The sequence below is a fragment of the Halichoerus grypus genome, chromosome 13 (genome assembly GCF_964656455.1).
Source record: "Halichoerus grypus chromosome 13, mHalGry1.hap1.1, whole genome shotgun sequence".
Lineage (NCBI taxonomy): Eukaryota > Metazoa > Chordata > Mammalia > Carnivora > Phocidae > Halichoerus > Halichoerus grypus.
The window spans coordinates 35,924,501-35,945,944 of record NC_135724.1 but is presented as its reverse complement, the minus strand read 5'-3'; the positions used below and the strand labels follow the sequence as shown (position 1 = coordinate 35,945,944).

General features: G+C 46.1%; 1 protein-coding gene across 7 annotated transcripts in view; it reads left to right on the top strand.

Moving 5' to 3' along the window:
- Positions 1–21,444, top strand: part of FHOD3 (formin homology 2 domain containing 3) — a 445,553-nt gene that overhangs the window by 49,924 nt on the left and 374,185 nt on the right. For all 7 annotated transcript variants that reach the window (XM_036095752.2, XM_036095751.2, XM_036095756.2 and 4 more), the window contains exons 2-3: positions 2,957–3,063; positions 13,412–13,476. In XM_036095752.2, the coding sequence (XP_035951645.1) occupies positions 2,957–3,063; positions 13,412–13,476 (172 nt within the window). The remainder of the gene's footprint in view (positions 1–2,956; positions 3,064–13,411; positions 13,477–21,444) is intronic.

Genomic DNA, 21,444 nt, shown 5'->3' with positions numbered 1-21,444 from the left:
TGGGGTGGTGAGGATGGAAAGCCGGGATGGGGTCCTCAGCCTCTTACCGCTTCCTGCTGTCTCCACATTGGGTGCCTCCAGTGAATGACGTGGGAGGGCCAGAAACTGTGTGCTGGAGCGGGCCTGAGTGCCTGGAGGGGGCTGACGGGTCAATTCTTGGGAAATTTTATGAGCTAGTTGGTGAATGTAGCCATTATTGAAAAGTAAATTATATAAACGTGCAATTAAATAAGTTATGGTGAAAATACTATATACTGGGGGGCTTCTGTGTCTCTTTTTCCAACTCCACACTCAGCGACTTGACTTTGGTAGCTTGAAATGGGCCTTTGCAGGAGTACTTATACCACAGACACGTTCACATTCTGCCTCTCTCCATGCCCACAGCAACACTTCCTCTCTGACTTGGTTCTCTCTGTCTGGCCTGAGTGTGGACCCCAGCCTTGGAATGACTCAGGCCCCCTGGAGGAGAAGCAGAAACTCTTTATCCAAAAGCTTCTTTCTCTGGGCTCACACGTTTCCAGGGGCTGAGGCAAAAGGAACTGTTATGGCTTACAGGGCTTTCATTATCCCCATCTTCTGGTCTGTGGATTATAAGTGGGATGCAAAAGAAGCAAAAGTGTTAGTACTATCAACAAGACAGATCAAGTCAGTTTTCTTAGTTAATAACCTCAGCAGGGGGTCAAAGCAAGCCTGAGCTGGGCTGATTGCAGCTCTACACACGGTTTAGTGTACATGTGAACAGGTCCAGTTTCTAATGGAATTTTCCATCTAGGAGCAATCAAGTCTGATTTCAGTCCACAGGAGACCCTTGGCCCAGGAGATGCCTTCTGCAGGAAATCCTTCCTGTTGGCTGCTTCCGCAGGCTGGGGGAGGCAGCTCCCCTGCGTGTTCCCCCCCATACTCGGGGTGCACCTCTCACACCACAGTACAGTGAGTTTGGCCAATTGGATTCTTGGGTTTAAATGCTTTCTCAGATGAGATGATCCATCTGTAAAATGCCAGTCAAGAATGCTGAGCCTCACCAGCGTGCCTTTAGTAGCTAAGAGGAGCAGTTTGTTATGAGAGAAATAAAACAAGTGAATCAAATGGGATTAACCCCTTCAAGTGATTTAGCTAGGTATTTCTTACAAATAATAAAAAAAAACCCCAAATTCCTTTCATTCTGTTGAGGATAACTAGAAACAGGAGCTGTGGGGTTTCTACAAGAATTAGCAGCCTGTTACAGATGCCAATTCTAGACAAGTCGACAGTCTATATTTCTCTTGTTGGGGATAATAAGCAATGCTTTTCCATCAAAAGAGACTAATTCCTTGTTTGAAATCTCACTTATAGTGGGAGGATTATCGGGCATTTATCTAGATGTTTTAAAGTAGCTAAATATTTGCCTTCACTTTCCCCCAGTCTCCTGTCATTTTGGAATAAGAGCCTTAACTCATCAGGTAGGTGACTACTAAGAACCACCCTTATGGCCCAAGAAATCAAGCATGAAGTTGGATTTTCTCATAATGTTAATCTTTAGTAAAATTATTTTCCTGTATTTTTAAGTGTATTGATCATTTTAAATGTCATGGAATGCTGGTTGCTGTAACAACCTCACAATCTTAACAATTTACCATAGCAAAGGCTCATGCCTTGTGCTCTTGTCACCAGCCAGGGCGGGTAGTGGACGCCGGGCAACAGAATGCTCTCTTCCATGCAGTGATTCAGGAACCAGAGCTCCTCTTACCCAGGGCTCTGCTGGTTTCTGGTTTCCAGACTTTGGAGTCCTCGTTTGGCTCTTCTGCATCCAGCCTCTGGCTTCTCTGCCTCAGGCTGCATGCAGGAGAAGAAGGGTGGATGGGTGTGCAGGGGTGTTAAGGCCAGGCCTGCTGGGAGCCTTTTTTACTTTCACTAATATTCCATTGGTCAGCCCTCAGTTACATGGCCATTAGCCTCACTGTAAGGCTGGGATATATGCTCTTAGGGCCCAGGAGGAAAAGGGAAGGGGGTTGGCAAACATGTGGCATGGCCTTGGCCACACCAGAACACTAAGATGACACATACTGCATTTTGCAAACATGATATTTTCAAGTCCTTTGTAGTTTTGTGGCCATAGAGAGGATGCAGAGTGGCGTAGTGATCGAGAGCATGACCTCGATTCAAACTACCAGCATCCAAATCCCAGCTCTGCCATTTCCCAGAAGTGACACTGGGCAAGTAACTTAGTCTTTCCCCATGCCTTCATTTCCTCTTTGTAAAATGGGGAGAGCAATAGAAGTTAATAGGGTTTGTGTGAGAATCAAATGATGTAACGCATGTAAAATGCTTAGAATTATGCATGGGGCATAATTAACAACATGTAAGTGTTAAATAATTTTTTAAAAACTACGACTAGTAACAAAGAGACCTAATGTCTTCTTTGGTATGTTGTAATTTGAATATGGTGTCATTCAGATGGATAATGTTTCTTTTAGTTCAACTGTAAAAATGTTTATTGAGTAACTACTAATTGTCACATGCCGGGTTTGACCATAGAATCTGAAGGAGTAGGCTTCTCACTGAATCAAAGGAAAGGGCATGGTTCTGCCCACCAGATTTGCCTTTTAAACTCGGTGACTCTTAATCCACGGTCACATCGGCATTGTGATTTTGGTTTCCATTCCCCAAATCCTCCATGGCGTATTCCTGGGGCCCTCAGAGTGGAAAGTGGCACTGGCACCAAAGGGCTCCTTCTCCTCCCCTGTCCGTCTCCTGGGCCCTGTCAGTGCCACCCCCTTCATAGGTGTCATTGCTGGCTGCTTACTATGTCGTGTGCTCCCAATTTATTTGTACGAACCCGCTACCTCTTCCAGTTACGATTTGAATTTCAGAATCGTGCTTGATTTAAAAAAACACCTGAGGGCAACATGAAGTGCTTTCTCCATCCAAAGTCCGCATCCCAGGAGCAGGCTGGGCTTAAAGGTTCTTTCTCTTGCAGCTCGATGACTGCACGCTGCAGCTCTCCCACAATGGCGCCTACCTGGACTTGGAGGCCACCTTGGCGGAGCAACGGGACGAGCTGGAAGGCTTCCAGGATGACGCTGGGTAAGAGCAACAGTTGCCCCTGCTGACTAGTCCAACCTTCCAAGATATGGGGGTACATTAAGGCCTTAAAATACTCAGAAGAGACCACCGTAGCTTTGACCTTCTCTGCATTCACAGTCACACAAGAGAAGGGAGATGCAAGTGACTGACCAGTAGTAATTGCAAACTCTTTTGCATTTTGAGTAATTTTTCTTGACAAGGCCACTCAGGGGCAGGAAAATTTCTGGTATAGTTTAATTAAGCACATTATATTGACCTTTTTTTTTAAACCAAATATAATTAAATTAATATTTAATAGATTTTAGTAGTTAGACAATCTATCTTAAGCATTGTTTTTACTGATAACTTTCTGGATATTTCATTTCCTTGGCAGATGTCCTAGTAGATTATTTTATACTATATCATCTTTTGAACTCACAACAGTGGAGAAAATGATTTGTGATGGTGTTAATTAACATTAAGTTACTTTTAGACTACATATAGAATTGCTTAATACTTCTGATTGCTGTGAATCTGAATAAAGCTATAGACAAAAAATAAGAGAGGTGTGCAGAAAGTCAAATCACGTAAAAATCACATATAAACATACGGTCAGCTATTCCTTATTTATTAGGTTTTGAAATAGCTTTTTAATTGGGGGCCCCCTGCCGCCTTTTCTGTCCTCATCCATTCAGAACCAAGTATATCTCTGATTTCATCACCTTCCTCCTTAGAAACCTTCAGAGATTCCCTGTTGCTTTCCAAATAAAGCTTAGCTATCTTAATCTGGTGTTCGAGGACCTCCCCAAAAGTTCCTTTGAAGCTACCTTGCCTGAATTAAAAATAGATTACAGCCAGATGAATCTTATCTGGGAGTGCTGATTCTTCATGAATGGCTCAAAAATGAGGGAAAATGGAAACCTTCTTAGTGTTAGTTTTCTACCTGACTCTAGTATTTACGATGATTTGCTGGGTTTTCCCTATACCTGCCACAGTTTATGGTGCTTCCCCCCTTAATTGTCCCCTCCCTCAGTTGTCTGCTGCTAAAGCTCTACTAGGTCGGTACTGGGTTTGTCTGTATATCTATCATCTAGCATTTTCTGAACACATTATAGGTACTTACTGAACATTGGTAGTCAAGTAAATGGCAGGATCCCAGAATGGATTCCTGAGTAACATGACCATGAGCACTAAGGCCAAGATCCTTCGTAGGAACCAGCAAGGTTTTCTGAGGACACAATGGGAACAGACCCTAGAAACTACCATAGGCTATACACACACTCATTATTATGTCACACCAGATTCTACTCATCATTATTTAAAAAAAAAATTATTAGATTGATAGACTTGGGAAAATTCCATTGCTATAGTTTTTACTGAGTATTTGACAATGACATCCCTTTATATAAGATGCAAGAATTCAGGCTGGATGACAGTTTAATTGGATGACTTCATGGCTCATTGATTAAACATACACCAGGTGTGTTATGAGTAGATTATTATCAACCTGAAAAATGTCTCTACTGGTGTTATAGTTGAAGACCATGCCCTGTTTGATTTTTTTCTTTCTTATCAAAATTCAAATGATTTGGAGATGGGAGCTTAGGGAAAAAAAAGCATCACTACATCAGACAGCAGTTGGAGTTAAGAGTGGGGAAGAAAGGGGCACCTGGGTGGTGCAATCAGTTAAGCATCTGGCTCTTGATTTCGGGTCAAGTCATGATCTCAGGGTCCTGGGATTGAGCCCTGCATTGGGCTCGGTGCCGGGCATGGAGTCTATTTAGGATTCTCTCTCTCCCTCTGCCCCCTGCCCCCAGCATGTGCACACTCTCTCTAAAAAAGAAAATTAGAGTGGGGAAGAAAATAACATTTATGGAACGCCTGTTATGCCAACCACGATCCCAGGCACGTTATTCACGCTCTGTTTATTTAATAGTTCATTCTCTTAACAGTCATGTGACTGGATTTCATTGTTTCTGTTTCTCATCTGAAACAACTGAGGGTCAGGAATTCAATTACACGCCCAGGGAGAGAGAGCCAGTAGATGGGAGAGCCAAGTTTGAACCCAGGTGGACCCGATTCCAAGTCTGTACTCCCCTGATCCTCCCAGGAGCTTCTGGGCAAAGGCTTTTCAGGTTCACTCAGGAAATACATTGGCACCTTTGGTGACGTAAGGTTGGTTCATGCAAGGACATCATCGGCCCCAGGCTCAAACACTGGATTTGGTTCCAGTAGCACTCAAGCACGCTGCATGGTGGCTCCGGGGAGGACGCATTTGCTGCCATCATCTGGCACTGTCAGCATTGGCATCCAGGTGCGGGTAGTCCCCTTGGCCATGCCTCAAGAGCCAGGAACCCTGCTGCAAGCTCCCCAGAGGAGATCCTGGGGCCTACTTTCTCACTCTGTTCCCTTGCGAATCATCACCTGCCGTGGGTCCATCTGATAGGTGCAACTTGACCCCATTTCTGCACCCTACACCTGAGATGGATTATGGCAAGATGAGAAGGCCATAATATGTGGGAAAGTATCAACAGGAGAAGGTCCCAGACCATGCTGGGTAGCTGTGCTTTTGACAGGCAGGCCCCAAACTCAGCCCAGAGGGAGCTTTATGTCTTTGCAAAAGTCCTGGTAGTGACCTCCCCACCTTGTCCTTTGGAATGTACTCAGGATGACACTCCTTTTTGTCCGGAAGAGTATGAAGAAGCTACCCTATTGACCACTGGTGGGGAGGCCCCTGTGTCCCTGACTTAGGTTGCAGAAGACAGGCCAGGATGGTGATACCTTGGCCTTGCCGGGTCCTCCTTTATCCCTGGGTCACCTACCACCACCGAGCCCTGGTGGCATATGGCAACTTGCTGGGAGCTGGTTGGAAGCAGCCTGTAGGCTGAGCCTTCCTGCACAGGTGGGAGGCATCTGAACACATCTGCAGTGTCATTTGCATTGAGTGTCCCTCCCAGGTCCTCCCCTAGGAGGGTGACATTTGGCAAAGTCTGTGTGCCTGAGAACTCTTGTCTCCCACGAATGGGAGTTAAAATATTTCTTTTTAGTTAAGAATTGCCCTTTGGAGGCATGAAAAGGACACATGAAACCATTTTTTTCTTGATTTCTTTTGTGAATTATAGCAAAAATCTGCTAAAGTTGTCCCCATATAATGACAACATGTGGCAGGCAGTGTGCAAATGGTGGTGTTTTTTTGTGCAGGGTGTCCTGAGAGAATTTCCTTGCTGGAGGAGTTTCTTTGTTCTTGTCCATTACCCTGCTCTTTTATGCCAAGACTAAAAATTAACTCACTCCTTGTTTAGAATTATCACTTAAGCTATAGTTAATCGGAGAAGAGGAGAAAGACCTTCAAAAGTAGAAGGACAAAGCAATTATTATGCTACCAAAATGGAGCCAGGTCTATTTATTGCCTTCCAAGGCCAGGGAAATTAGCCACCACAGCATGGTGCACAGAACCAGAAGCCTTGAACCCTCTGGATGATTATTCCTGACCCTTCATTGTGTGACCTTGTGCAAGCCACTTTATCTCTGATAGGGGATTATAAAATTTATTTATAAAATGAGGACAATACTACTCAATTCCATTTACCTCCCCGTGTCAGCAGGGATCCCAACAAGGTCTCTGGGACTGGAGGAGAGCACAGTGGGGAGCAGCATGGCCTGGTGGTTAGGGACATGGGCTTTGCAGTTAGTCTCATGGCTGTGTGACCATGGGGATGCTACTTCCCCTCTCTGAACCCCAGTCTCCTAGTAACTGGGGATAATCATAATGCATCCTCGTTGGGTTGTTGTGGGGAAAAAATGCAATGATGTGTGGTATCTAAAACAGTGAGCTAGTTCCCAGCATATAATACAAACTCAAAAGGAATAGCCCTTCCTATAATTACAGTCAGCATTTGAGAAGCAGATACACTGAAATGGGACTCACTGGATTTTAGACCTGGATGGGTCCATGCAGACCAAGCACTCTGACATCTCATGTCTTTCAGTTAGGGAAACCAAGGCTGGATCCTTGCCCGCAGGGCAGAGCTGCGCCAGAGAGCCCAGACCTCTTTTTTGCTTATTTCTACCTCCACTGCCTCCGAAAGAAAACCAGTGCCAGGGACCTGTCACCGAGAAGGTGGGGCTTGAGGTTAGCCCTGGAGGGGATAGCGGCCTTGCGAGGGCGAGGGGGCCGTGGGTGGGGGGAGCACCGTAGAGCTCCGAGGAGCTTGAGGAGCACTTGAGAGCTGCAAGGTGCGGTGAGGATCAGTGTGGTTGTTGCACGTGGGGTGTGCATCCCCAAGTGCTCCTACCTTTGTCTCGGTCACTTAGGGTACTCACCTTTCCCTGCGTTTGGCTCTGTTCAGGCCTGCGCCCCGGGGGCAGCTCTGAAGACAGTTGCTGCTTCTCTCGCAGTCCCCTCATTGGCTTGGGTGCTGCTAACTCCTCCTCACTCCCTGCTGGTCCTCACAGGGCTGTGTGTGCGTGGGGAAGTCAGGTGCAACCCTGGGGGGTGGGGAGGGCTTGCCAGTGGGAGGCTTGTGGCTCAGGCTGGGCAGGGCTGGAAAGGGCTGAACATTTGAAGGTACTTAGAGCCAAATACCCCCGGACAAAGTTGCCTGGAAATGCTGGCTTCTAGGCGCCTGCTTCAGGAGGTTTGGCGTGGGGCCTGGGATCCTGGCCGCTTCAAAAGCTCCTCAGGTGGTCTGCTGTTTGGTCAGAAACCTACAGCCTAGGTTCTCAGTGTTGGAGCATACTGCACCCACCTGAGGAACTTTAACAACTTCCCTTCCCGCTCAGCTTCAGACCAATGAAATCAGAACTTGGGGGTGGGCCCAGACGGTGCTGCTTTTTAAAGCCCTCCAGGGCAGCCTGGGAAGACCGTTCCTGAAAATGCTGCTGGAAGTTGTGCAAGGGAGCGTGAACTCTCGTGCTGAGAGGACGGTGCAATGGGCCGGCTCTAAGTCCCCTCCAGTGCAGGTGAGGAAGCTGGTCTGCAGGGGCCTTTGTGCCCCCAGCCTTCCAGCTTTGCAGTCGATGTGCGTAGGGGTACAAAGGGGTTGTGGAGAGCCCTGGTTTGGCTCTAAGATGCCTAGCTTCTCAGCCTGTAGCTCGTAAACCCCAAGGAACCGTGTGTGTGTGTGTGGGGGGGGAGCCATGGACCCCTGAGGTTTCTGCATGGTTTGTGGGTGAGGGAGCTCAACAGCAAAGAGTGGAGCCCTGAACTTGCCAGGATGGCCCCTTTTGTTTGAAAAGGGCCGGTTTTCTCCCTCACCCAGGCCAGCGGCCAGGCTCGGTAGGCTGCAGTTTGAGCCTGGTGCCCACTGAGAAGACAGGAGACCCTTCGTCTCCTTCGCTGACTTGCCAGAAGAGCCCCGGACAACACGCCTGTACTCTCAGCTGAAGGTCATCACCTAGGAAGAGAGTAAGGAAAAGCTGCTCACTGCTTCCCATCCACACCTGAACCAGAGTCTGTCTTTCAATTTGTCCAGGGTTTTCGTTTGTGTATGGCTTGGATTTTCAGGCTCAGTAAGTTATTTAGATTTGGGTTCAAAATGTAGGTGATTTCTCAATGCTGCTTAGTCTAGAAGCGGACAGAGAGGTGACTGGATGAGGTTTCCTGTCCGATAGTAAGGAAAAACTACTTATTCCTTCAAACTTGACCTCTTGGGATGCAAAAAACTCTGAAAATCTGATGGAAGGCTGTGGAACCCCTCCTCACCTAAAACCTTGCACACCAGCCTTGGGCCAGTGCTGGGCTGCCTCCGAATAACCTGGAAGAAAGCTGCCTAGAAATAGTAGCTTCTAGGCGCCTGCTTTAGGAGGGTGGGCTGAGGCCCAGATTCTCGCCTCTTGAAAAGCTCCTCAGGTGGTCTGCTGTTTGGTTGGGAACTTACAGCCTAGGTTTTCAGTGTTGGAGCGGGTCCTGCACCCACCTGAGGAACTTGAACAACTTCCCTTCCTGCTCAGCTTCAGACCAATGAAATCAGAACTTGGGGGTGGGCCTAGGCAGTGGTGCTTTTCAAAGCCCTCTTGGGCTGCCTGGGAAGGAGATGGTTCTGTAGGAAATCCGAGGAGAGAATCTACTCCCATGCTGAGTGGACAGTGGGAATGGAAAGGCTCTAAGTACCTTCAAATGCCGACCGCATCACTGGACAAAGATGGCATCTGGCGGGAGTGGGTGAGCTTGGGTGGGCACTGGGCTTTAAGGTGGGGTTGGGAGTCAGAAGAGACCTGACCTTCGAAGGGGGAGTCCTCTTGGAAGTCCAGTAACCAGGAGGGGGATGTGAGTGTATAGAACTTTGAGCAGGGAGGCTGCTGTCTGATGTGGCCCACCGTGATCTCTAGCACCTGAGCCTGGTGGCGGAGGAAGCCGCGGGGGCGGGGGGGGGGGGAGGGGAGTGATTGGGGATTGTGGTGGAAGGGGAGGGTGCTGTGGTACTAGCTGACTACAGCAAGACAAGGGTAGAATGAGTACCTGACATTAATTGGCTAGTATACAGACAGCAACTTTAGAAAAGTAGTGAGGTTCTGGAGTGGGACCAATTTGGGGAGGGAGAGAGCGCAATTACAAAAATTAGGTTACCTTGAACCATACTCAAGGTGTGAGGTGGCCAGGTGAGGAATGTTGGTCTGGGACCCAGATGACAAGCATCAAAGACCAGAGAGGCAGGGGTGATTCCTTGGAGGAAAACTTTATTTATTTAAAAAGATTTGGAGACAGAGTGAGCATGCCAGCACACGAGTTGGGGGAGAGGCAGAGGGAGAGAACCTTCAAGCAGATTCCCCTGCTGAGTGCGAAGTCTGAGATCGGGGCTCGAATCCACGACCCTGAGATCATGACCTGAGCTGAAACCAAGAGCTGGATGCTCAACTCACTGAGCCACCCAGGCACCCCTAAAACTTCTCTTAAAAATGAAGTCTAATTAGATAATTAGGGCCATTTGAAGGACGGTATGTTGATGACGAGATGCTCTTAGGGTCCTGGACTTATTTCATCTTTCTACTTTGCCATCCTTAGGATGTGGCTTCCATCTTTCATGCTTCATCACAGTTCAAATATGGCTGCTTGCCTTCCAGCATCACCTCAAGGCAAGAAGGCCTGTAGTGGGTACGGTATACCTTCAACCAAAATAAGTTTGCTTCCTGTTGGAGTTCAAATGTAGGCAGTCCTCCTTGGGACGGGTAGAGCTGCTATAGCCTCCTCGAAATGAGGATTCCATCTCTGCATCCAGAGTAGTTGCTTTATTTGTTAAAGTAAAAAAAATTTTTTTTAAAGCTTTTATTTTTTTTAAAGACTTTGAGAGAGCATGAGCAGGGGGGAGGGAGAAGCAGACTCCCCGCTGGGCGCAGAGCCCTATGCAGGGCTTGATCTCATGACCTTGAGATCATGACCTGAGCTGAAATCAAGAGTTGGACGCTTAACCAACTTAGCTACCCAGGTGCTCCTTGATATAGATTTAAATAAAACCTGGAACTTCAATTCTTTTTGAATTATTAGAATAAATCTTATTTGGTTAGCCAATATTGTCTTAATTTGCATCTTAATTTCTAATTTCTTTTTTTTAAGATTTTGTTTGATAGATACAACGAGAGAGGGAACACAAGCAGGGGGAGTGGGAGAGGGAGAAGCAGGCTTCCCGCTGAGCAGGGAGCCTGATGTGGGGCTCGATCCCAGGACCCTGGGATCATGACCTGAGCCGAAGGCAGAGGCCTAACCATCTGAGCCACTCAGGCGCCCCAATGTATGTCCTTTTTGTTAGGTTTTAGTATTGAGGTTACCCCAGTTCCCTAAGAATGCCTGGACTCTTTATCCTTTGTAAGCCCTGGAGAAGGTTAGGCAGGTGTCCAGCAATGGGCAGGATGGTGCAGGTGACCATGGTGTCACTCTGCTTTCAGCCTGGGTCTATTTCTACCAGCGGTGTGACTTGATGCAGTTTATCTCCGTTCTACTAGCGTTGTGTTCATCTGCAAAATGGGCACAGCAATGGTACCCACGTTGAAGGTGGGAGAAACCAGGGATGGGAGATGGAGGACCCCTTCTGTAGACTTGGCTGCCACTTACTACCACTCCCCTCAGCTGAGTCCAGTCCTCTCCTTTGCTTGCAACTCCTGGGATCTGAGGCTGCTTTCTCTCAGTTGGCTTCCACAGCCCGTGGCCCCTGAACCCACACAGGTTTCTTCATTGTAGGATTTCATGTACAGAGGCAGATGGGGAAGGAGGGCTAATGTTGAAGCAGAGGAATTTTAAGTGATAAAACTACAAAATAGGTCTTTCTTCTGTGGTCTTTTAATTCCCTTAGGGGTTAGCATTACCAAGCCAATTGCCTGCTTTCTCCATGCACAAGCACAGAAAAGACACCCCCCCCCCCCCCAGGATGGGGCTCGTTTCAGTGCAGGAGCCCAGAATCCCAAACCCCATCACACCACACCCCCGCTGTGGGACTGGAGAATTTTGTGGGAAAATAAGCACTTCCTCAAAATTCGATTTTTGTAGTTGCTTGAAGATAAAAGCAGGGCTATCAGTCGGTGCTCTTGAACTTTTCCAGGACTTGAGCTGTTCCGAAATCTTTTCCCTGGTCATTCCATACTCCCCCCCCCCCCCCCCCCCCGCCATATCCGGGCATCTAAAGCATGTACTTTTTTGTCTACATGCTTTATTTATTGACTCCTAACTGCTGATAACATGAGTTACAGAAAATCCTGGGGTCTGTGGACTGAGGGTTTGCTGTTACTCATCATTAGGGTCTGGCCTTAACTCACTGGTTCTCAAGTTAGTGCTCCAAGCTTGATCTCTGCTACACACCTGGTGGCTACTACCCCCCCCCCCCCCCCGGCCCCATCCCAGGACACCCTACAGTTTGTTCAATAATTCAGGTCCATGCACTTAGAATTTTCTAGCATGATCACAAGACTTGAAGGAAGGTCAACATCTGGATTGTCCAGAGAAAGATTTTTATGTGTGAAGAAAGTTTTGCAGTCCGTGTTTATAGGCATCACAGACTTGCGAAGATGGGTCAAGTGTTGTGTACTTGAGAAAAGGTCCTCGAGACCAGTGCCTTGCACATAACAATTGTAAAACAATCGGATGAACAAAGAATAAAGGAGGGGCTCGTGGGGATCTGAAGGGATCGTGAACGCAGATTTTCTGCTTATAAGCAGCTGCTGGGCTGGAGGCCACTGCATGATTTTGTAGGCCTATGCAAGTGGTTTTCCTTTCTCCTTTGGAGGAGACCATTTTTAAAAGCCATATTTTCTCCTCTTACCAGGTCTCAAGAATAAATAAAACTGTTGCAGTGATTACTGTGAATTCATAATCATGTTAGTCACGTGTCCTGGTGAGATTTTGTTCTCTCCAACACCACCCCAAAACCCGGAAGCAGGAGAGCACTGCCAGACTCGGGAGAGGAGTGGCCAGAAAAGTGATGGGAGGGGGCTCAGCCACTGAGAGACCCCGTAGGTTATCTGCTGCTGTGCTGGTCGGCTGGCTCCATTTTACCTTTATTCACTGGCTCTTCCCTTTGTCCAAATCCCAAAGCCTTTGTTACCCCTAGGTAGCCAGGACACCTGTTTTCTCCCAGTTATCCTCTCAACTGCTGGGTGCTTTAGTTCTTCTCTGCACAGGGTGGGACGAGCCCCACTAGGAGCAGAATTGGGGAGGAGGGTCCATCCTATTTTCTTTAAAGAGTTTGAGGGTGCAAGAGTGTGAGCACGAGTGGGGAGAGGGAGAAGCAGGCTCCCTGCTGAGTGGGGAGCCCCATGTGGGGTTCGATCCTGGGACCCTGAAATCATGACCTGAGCCGAAGGCAGACACTTAACTGTCTTGAGCCACCCTGGCACCCCCCCCCATCCTGTTTTCATGGTATAAATTGGCATTCTTGAGAATAAATGGCCCGTAAGCTCTTTGGTGGACTCCTACTTCCTGTGAGCGAAGGGTAAAAGCTGTAACCGTCTTGACTTCACAGCAAACTGGCTTTTTGATGACCCCACTGTGTGCCCTTCTTCTGTAGCCAAAAAATGTAAAAATGTCAAGCAGATGTGTGTTGTTACATTCCAGGGATTTCACTTGATGGGCATAGATTTTTAAGTTTTCCCAACATGGTCAAGCATGAGTACACACTAACTCTATGGATGGAAGGAGTTGACCAGGTTTGGTAATAAAATGTGTGTGTGATCCCACAGAGTCAAACTTCATCGTTTAGTTTTCTATAAAGCCCTGTGACATCACGTTATTTCCGGGTAGATTCTCATTCTGTTTCGGTCCCTGCTTATCTAGAGTCTCTCTGAGGTGGGTGTGCCAGAAGCTTCAAGTTGATTGACAGCATGTAGGTGTCCTCTTGGCGACCACCCTGATCCCTGTGTCCATTTTGTCTTCTGTTTCCATTAGGCGGGGCAAGAAGCACAGCATCATCCTGAGAACACAGCTGTCCGTGAGGGTCCACGCCTGCATCGGTGAGTGACAGGTGCAGAAGGGGATACGTCCCATCTGCCCTCAAGTGATTAAACGTGTGATAAGAAATGTTCTCTAAGCAACAAAATACCTGGGATACTTAGGGTTATGCTATCTACTTGGGTAAGCCCCTAGCCCAGATTGTTAGTTTAGTGAAGCAATTTTCGGCAATAGCTTTTGAAGCCCTGTTTCGTTCTGATTTCCTTTGCTGTTCAGTGAGTGAATAGAGCTGGAGGTAAGACAGACTGTTGATGAGGTTCTTTGTGGGGCAGCGTCTGTGTGAACCTCCAGCCAGTTGAAGTGATCGTCACATGCCTTCTGGTGGCTCTTCGAAGCTCCCTGTGGGGACGTGGGGGTTGCAGCTCCAGGTTGTGGTCAGGTGATAAAAAGGGACCTGTCAGGTCAGCGTAGGATGGGGCATACAAAGAAACAAAGCAATATGGTGTCGAGGGGATGTATTTGTGGTTCAGAATGGTTTGCGAGCGTCACACAGGGACCCCACTGGGGCCATTCCTGCAGCCATTTCCTGTACCTCTTGGTTTCCCCACCTACACGTGTGGGTTGAATGGCAAGGAAAGCAGTTATTGATGTGAAGTACACCATTTTTATGTGAGGGGTATCTAAAACCATGGCCTGGTTTCCTCCTGGCGTTGGGCTAAGTTGAGGCAAGTATCTAGTGTCATAAAAAGAAGAAAATTAAAATTCACTTTATACATAAAAGTTTTCCATATCCGCGTCCTTTTACTTTTATTATAAGTTGTGGTCTTAATTCAGGCCTCTCATTAAGAGCACAAATCATTGTGTTGAGGCCCAGTCTACACCTGGAGTGTGGGGACTGAGTGGAGTGGGAAGGATTGTTTCTGGTCCTTTCCCTTTCTCCCTGCTTCTCTGTTGGAGACCCAGGGATGGGGTGAGGAGGTGGCAGGACGTGGGGGGAATCTGTGTAATTTTAGGTCATCTAGTATTAAATGTGTGAGGCCAGAAGAGTCTCCAGGGACCATCTCTGACTGTGTGGCCAACGAGGAATCGTGTAGCAGACTCCTCAGCCTCAGGGTGGGAGGGCTCCTAATCTTGTTGGAAACATAGTGAGATCGGTAGAACCTTCAGCACTGCCTGTTCACTTCTCAACTGCCCGTGGCACTGAGTGACCATGAACCATGTACTATAAAAATATACACTATATATTTAATCATTTGCTTTTTTAATTACCTGCTTTATACTTTTTCCTGTTACTTCATATATATATATATATATATATATATATATATATATATATATGTAAATCATGTCTACCTGAAGAAAAGGCCTGTGACCTATGACTTTGGGTAATCCTACCTTCCCCCACAGCCAGATCTAGAACAAATTCCAGTATGTTATGTGCTGAATACTGTTGAAGTTAACTATTGGTTGAAATATAGCTGATAACCTGTAGAGATTTGGGACATGAAGATGAATTGGTATTTCCCAAGATAGTAAGGTGGTGGAAAGCATATTAACACTAAAATAGGGTAGATCAGAATCCTAATGAACTAATTCCTTTTGTGTAAATTCACTTTTTGTACTTAAATGTTTCAAGTACAGGAGTTTTTTAAACCAGCTTCTATGTTATTGACTTGCTGCATGAACTTAGGTATTCTATAGTCTCCTGTAATATCTATACCATGTAAAACACACAGCTTCTCCCCATAACACACCGAGCCCCAGCAGCCCGTCCTGCGCTCTCCCAGGACAAGCATTCCTTCCTGCTGGAGGGGTTGAACCGGGTGCTGACAGGATCAGAGTGTTTGTTCCCAAACCTCCTTAATGCCAGTTGCACTTGCTATTGGAATTAAGTAATTGAATGAAGTGGTAGGTGAATATCCTATAAACTGATTAAATAGTATAAAAAGTCACTGCTTTGAAAATTCATTGACTATTTTGGACAAGATTCACAATTGGTTACTACTAAAGCATTTGTCAACATAGGTGGTTTGCAACAACTATAAAAGTTGGAATATTGCAAAAAATCTAGAAGGGCTGTATGTAGTCTTCACAAGTGTCTGTTCTTGCTTGACTTCACAGAAATTGAGACTGGAAATCCCAGGACCACATCAGTGGAGGGGTTCATGAAAGAAGGTCCACAGAGAATTCTAGTTAGTAGACCCTTACTCAAAGAAAGGTCCTAGCTTGAAAGTGGGTGTGAAGGTGTGTGTCCTTATTCTCTATGCCCAGTGTCTCATCACAGGCAAAACCAAGATGATCAGGTCCTGTAGCTGCACATTAAAATAAAGTCTTAAGGTGTTTATTACTTCAAAAGGATTTTGTGCTTTAATTAGTTCTCCCATTCATTACCTCAGCCCTAATTATGTCGGATAGGAGGGTTTGACTGTATAAATTAACATCAGTACCCAAGAAGGCAAAGTTTATCCTGTGTATTAAATGCTCTTTCTTGTCCCATTTCCTATTATTGGCAAGATCTGGAATAGATTTATTATAATAGCACTAAATATTATCCTTTGGTTATGTATAGAAAATGGAATGTATGCATCGTGTGTATGAAGTACCAACCCCCATTGTGACATATTCTTTCCCTTTCCAAATGGCAATATTAGAGATTTCTTTGGGATGAAAAACCCAAACCTGGAACAATCTTCAGTCAAAATGACAAAAGAAAACATAACAAGAGGGGAGAAAATCTTTTTCACATCAGTTGGTTGAGTCCTTGTTTCTTTTCCAGATGACGTCCCCTCCTTGCCATATGAGCAATGGTTGAACTATGACAGGCATTGGACAATCACTGTTCCCTTACCCCTGGCATCATATGCCATTTCCCCAAAGACCCCTTTCCCCACCATGAGATTGGACTGGAAGGATCCAGGATCAGTTTGGGCTTATGGGTTTAAAATGTTATCAACTAAATTTCTCAAATGTTTTTTTCACCCTACAATCTTTTCTCGTTCATTCCTGCTTTTATTAAGTATAGGAATGTTTAGAATCCAGGACTGCATGTTGATGAATTGGAAGTGACATGCCGTTGGAATTCTTCAGTGTTAACTTTGGAACTCTGGCCCTGATTGGGACAAGAGTGAGTGGAGCCTTTATGGTCCGCAACCGAACGGACCTCACAAAAAGTGAAGGCCACTGGGCACTGCTTTGAAGGTCATGGCTGGCAGCCAACACAGGCCTTTTCTGATAGTGCAGCAGGGCTGAAGCAGGAAGTTGGAATGAGATCTTGGTAGAGAGTAGAGAGAGATGCTCCTCTCTACTGTAATTTTTATTTCTTTGCACAGTTTTGAGTATGACCACTTGATGTAACATTGTAGCAAACAATGTATGACTCACCTTCCAAATCTAGCTTCAGTCCCTCAGAAAAACCAATGATCACTTTGTAGGCATGAACTTAGATATGGATGGAAAAAAACCTATGACAGGCATGTAAAGTTTGCATTTTTATGAGGTTAGCTAGAGAAAATAAATTTTTTGGTCTCTGAGGGTGATCCTATTTCCAGACACCAGAAAAATGTTCAGAGGGCTCTGATGACTCAATCTCATCTTGAAGAGAAAAGGAGTGGAAGAATTGTAGGGCCGAGAGATGGAATTGAGGATTTAAAAACAAAACAGATTTAAAGTTGTTAGGATCCTAAAGGTAATATCTGAGTGTTTGCTTCTGGCTTGATTTGAAGGCATTTTGTTGGACTTAAAACCTCCGTGCTTCAGTTTTCTGGACCAGATCCTGTCTTCTCATTAAGAGAATAAACTCTGTCCAGTGAGAGTCTGTGACCCATAAGGTGGACACTTTAAAGTATCCAGCATTGAGTTAAACAAAAGGATAAGTTGGCTGAAGGTTGCAAAATATCATTTCCGATGGCAGTTTTGAAGGACAACCTGGTACAAAGGGTTTTTAGAGTCTTTAGAGGCATTTCCCCCAAACCTAGGCGATGATATCTGCTCATGAAGATAGAGATGAGGTAGGCAGAAATTGGCAAGGTAGCTGAGGTGACTAATCTCTCCATTAGGTTAGTCTCCTTGCTCATTAAAGGTCAAATTGCAGAGAGGACACTTATAGAGGCAAGAAAAATCACACGAGGAGAAGGCTGTTTTACCCATTGATGCAAAAAAGTAGTCTATTTCCAGCAACACAAACAACAGAACAAGGCATGAGCTATCATTTGCCAAGACTTCTGAGCTAAGTCCTGCAGGTCTGCTTCGTGCTATACCGTTCCACTGAAGAGGCGAATGACAAATGGAGGTGTGTGTGTGGGGGGGCAACATTTCAGGAAGACCCTTCTAGTGCAGGAGTGACTGAGGGGATTCATGACCCCTGACTTCACCCTACCCCCAACCCCCACATACATTTTTGTTCTCCAGTCCTTTCCTCAGGCTCTGCCTTCTTAGGCCTAGGCTTGTATCCTCTTCCACCTTGCCAAGCCTTCTGACTGGGCCCAGTACCACTTCCCCTGCTTTTGAGCATCTTTCCCTTTCCGTGTTAAGTTTGAGCTGGGGTTCTATGTGGCTGAGCCCTTCTGGCCCTGCAGGGAGGCCTCCCTCCAACTTTTTTTTTGATGTTTCACTTGCCCCTTGGGTGGGCTGTTACATGACACTGGGTTTTGGACTGATATTAGATTCCAATGTGGTCCTCCCTGCCTCTTGACTCTAGAATTCCCATGAAAACTAGAGGTTTCCTTCTACAAATGGCAAAATGCCTTTTTGACCCTCTTAGGCTTCATAGCACCTGGGTGGTATTTCTAAATTAGCTAATCAAGAGGAGGAGCCTCTTAGCACGGTGTGTGTGTGTGTGCGCGCGCGTGTGCATGCATGCACGCGCACTCTGAGACGCTCGAAGCCTGTGTGGTAGCTTGGGTGTCCTGTCCCCTACCCCGGGTGCTGGGAAGAGGAGTGGGTCCACACAGGTGCTGCTGTCCCTATATTGTCTAAGGGGGTGGGCGCCCGTGCATCTACTGGGTGACCGTGGAAACCATAACCTAGGCTGTTGTGTCCAGAACCACCCCCGTAGTCCCTCTTTTCTCTCCTGGCCCCCCTGCCCTCCTGTGTCTGACTCCAAGTCTTGGGCCTGGGCTTCTTGCTGACTCTGCTCTGCATTCCCCCAGCTTCTGCTCTTATCCTGCCTCTGTAGCCTTGGGACAGGGACAAGGGCAGGGGTTTCCTCCTGCCCTGTTAGTGGATGTCACGATGGCCAAGCTCACAGTGTCCTGGCTATGTCCTTGCCTAGTGGGGTTAGGCACAGCAGGTCACATTTCCTATTATCTGTCCTTCGATGTAGGGATCCATGGATTTTCCAGAAATTCTGGAGCCCATCTCCTGTCCGTGCCATTCTGTAGAGACCTGAGTGGCTGGCCTCGGCACAAACTGAGCTCAGGTTTGAAATTCTCCGTCTCCCTTTGTAGCAGGAGACTTGTAGTACTCCTATATATTGTTAAGCCTCCCTTTTATACCCCATCAAGTCTGTGACCCATTTTTACCCACCGTTCTGTTCTCTAGGTAAAAACGGGCTCTCTGGGCTAATCAGATAAACACCTCCCATCATCTGTTTCCTATTAATCTACCTCAGCTCCCAGAATGTCCACATGTCTAGAAGGCCACTGGGTCTGGGCTGGGATCAGCCTTTCCACTCTGTGTTGGTGGCAACTTCTAAGGGAACTTATGGCCAAACAGTGACAGATGTGCCCTCACCACCACCCCCCAAGGGAGAAAGCCTATGGGGAAGCATGTGGAACATTCCACTAGGTGGTTAAACTGCCCAGAGTCTAGTGTTTAAATGCTGATGGCTATTCAGTTCTGTCACACCTGTCCACACATGCTGTAATTTTAGAGGACAGTATATAGATAGGTCAGGAATGATTTGTTGCCAGGAATTAAAAGAACAATTAGAGAATGAATTTAAAAATGACTCTACTGTCTACAGACATACAGGTAAACATAAATACAGGGAGTGGATAAAGAAAAGGAGACACACCTATGAGAGAATTAGCATAAGAACCTTCCAGATACAGCTGGAAACTCAGGTCAGCTGTGGGAATTAAGAGGAAGGAAAAATGAGCAAATATGGATTGACCCACAGGAAAGAAAAACAGTTATACGGGGGTCTCTTAAGGCAGTTTGACTTCACATTTGTGCGCTTACCTTCCCCTTTGACGTTAGTTAAATTATTCTTTGCCTCTTTAGAACTTTGTTACCTTTTGTCTCTGAAGAGGTTAGATGGTTGGATAATATTTGAGCATTGCCTTAGAACCATTATAGGTTACTATAATGGTTACTTTGCCCTGTCCTAATAACTGCTTATATCCTTAACAAGGAACATGACATTCTGGCAGAAATGGACTCTGGGGAATGTAGTCCTAGTGGTGGGGACACCTGTAGCAGATGTTACAAGTTTAAACCACGTGCTGGCAGCTAGACTCCAAAGTTGCTGTCCAGCAGAACCTTCAGTTTTATCCAGAAAACAGCCCCTGGTAAGGAAACCACCATGCCTTTGAATGAGTTCTTTGAGTTCTAGAGTGTCGCTATAAATGCTTTTTACTTGTAGGTCTGAGCTGCCTGGGGAATGTAATGCAAGCTCTTGAGATGGGCTTTCTGCACCGGAGGCTCCCCCCATGAAGAGTCCGCTTCATTTTGTGTCATGGAACAGTTAAGAGTATGTTAGGAAACAAAGTGATTGGTTACTAGAAATTTTGGTATCCAGAGGGCATGGGAGCTGAAAGGTAGGATGGATGGCTTGCACATATCTTGCTACAAGGTGGTTCTTCAAGGATTAGATGTGCACCCATGTGTTTTTCCGGTCTTGCTGAGGGACTTAGAAAAAATGGATTCTTGGGTGGGGATTCTTGGCGCATTTTACCGATTCTTGGCGCAAGTACCAAATGGGAAATATTTTAACTTGGGAATCAAAACACATGGAAAGCATTAGAAGTTGAGCAACACATGCAGCCCGTTCAAAATTTAATTCAAAAACAGTAAAAAAGGTGTTTGGGAATTGGTTATAAGTGCTGTAGTCTCAAGTTCATATGCCAGAGTAGTAGTGACAGAAGAGCAAAAGGAGAAAATGAAAAAGGTTAGCCTAATTGGAATCTTGTTAGTTTAATTGGAAAGAAGAAAACAGGAGCGCCTGGGTGGCTCAGTCAGTTAAGCGTCTGCCTTCGGCTCAGGTCATGATCCCAGGGCCCTGGGATCAAGCCCTGAGTTTGGCTCCCTGCTCAGCAGGGAGTCTGCTTCTCCTCCTCCCTCTCCCCGCTCTGTCCCTCGCCCTACTCATGTGCATTCTCTCTCTTTCAAATAAATAATATTTAAAAAAAAATGAAAAAAACATTCTGTTAATTGTACTGAGCGGTGATGTGGTTTATTTCTATCCTAGTAACTGGACTATGATGGTGTGGGCAGGAAGGGGATACATTTTCAGGGATTTAGGGAAATCTTTGTGGGACAAGGTATAGCATTTGGCATGCAGTCGATACTTCAATCTTTTCTTAGCCTTTTAAAAAGATTCCACTTTAGATTCAATGGTCAGCTTACTACCACTCTGAAAATTAGATAATGTATCTGCAAGTATTTCAAGTTGTAAAATGCCATGAAGATAATTAGTTTGAGAAGAATTCTACTAAATTATAGACTGCTTACCTTGGCCATTTTATTTATTAAATTTTTAAAAAAGATTTGAGAGACAGAGTGAATATCTGAAGCAGACTCCATGCTGAGTACAGAGCCTGATGTGGGGCTTGATCCCCCAACTGAGATCATGACTTGAGTCAAAACCAAGGGTTGGATGATCAACCGACTGAGCTGCCCAGGTGACCCCTACCTTGGGCATTTAAAAAAAACAATATGAATCATGTTCAGGGCGCGGCACCTTTGCGGTTGGGTTCTTTCCCACCCTTGGTTTCACGGACCCTCACTAGCCATGGGAGGGGCTGAGAGAGTAAAGCTTGAATTTCTCAATTCTCCAACTAGTGCTCTTTGTACTGGCCTGTTGCTTTGCT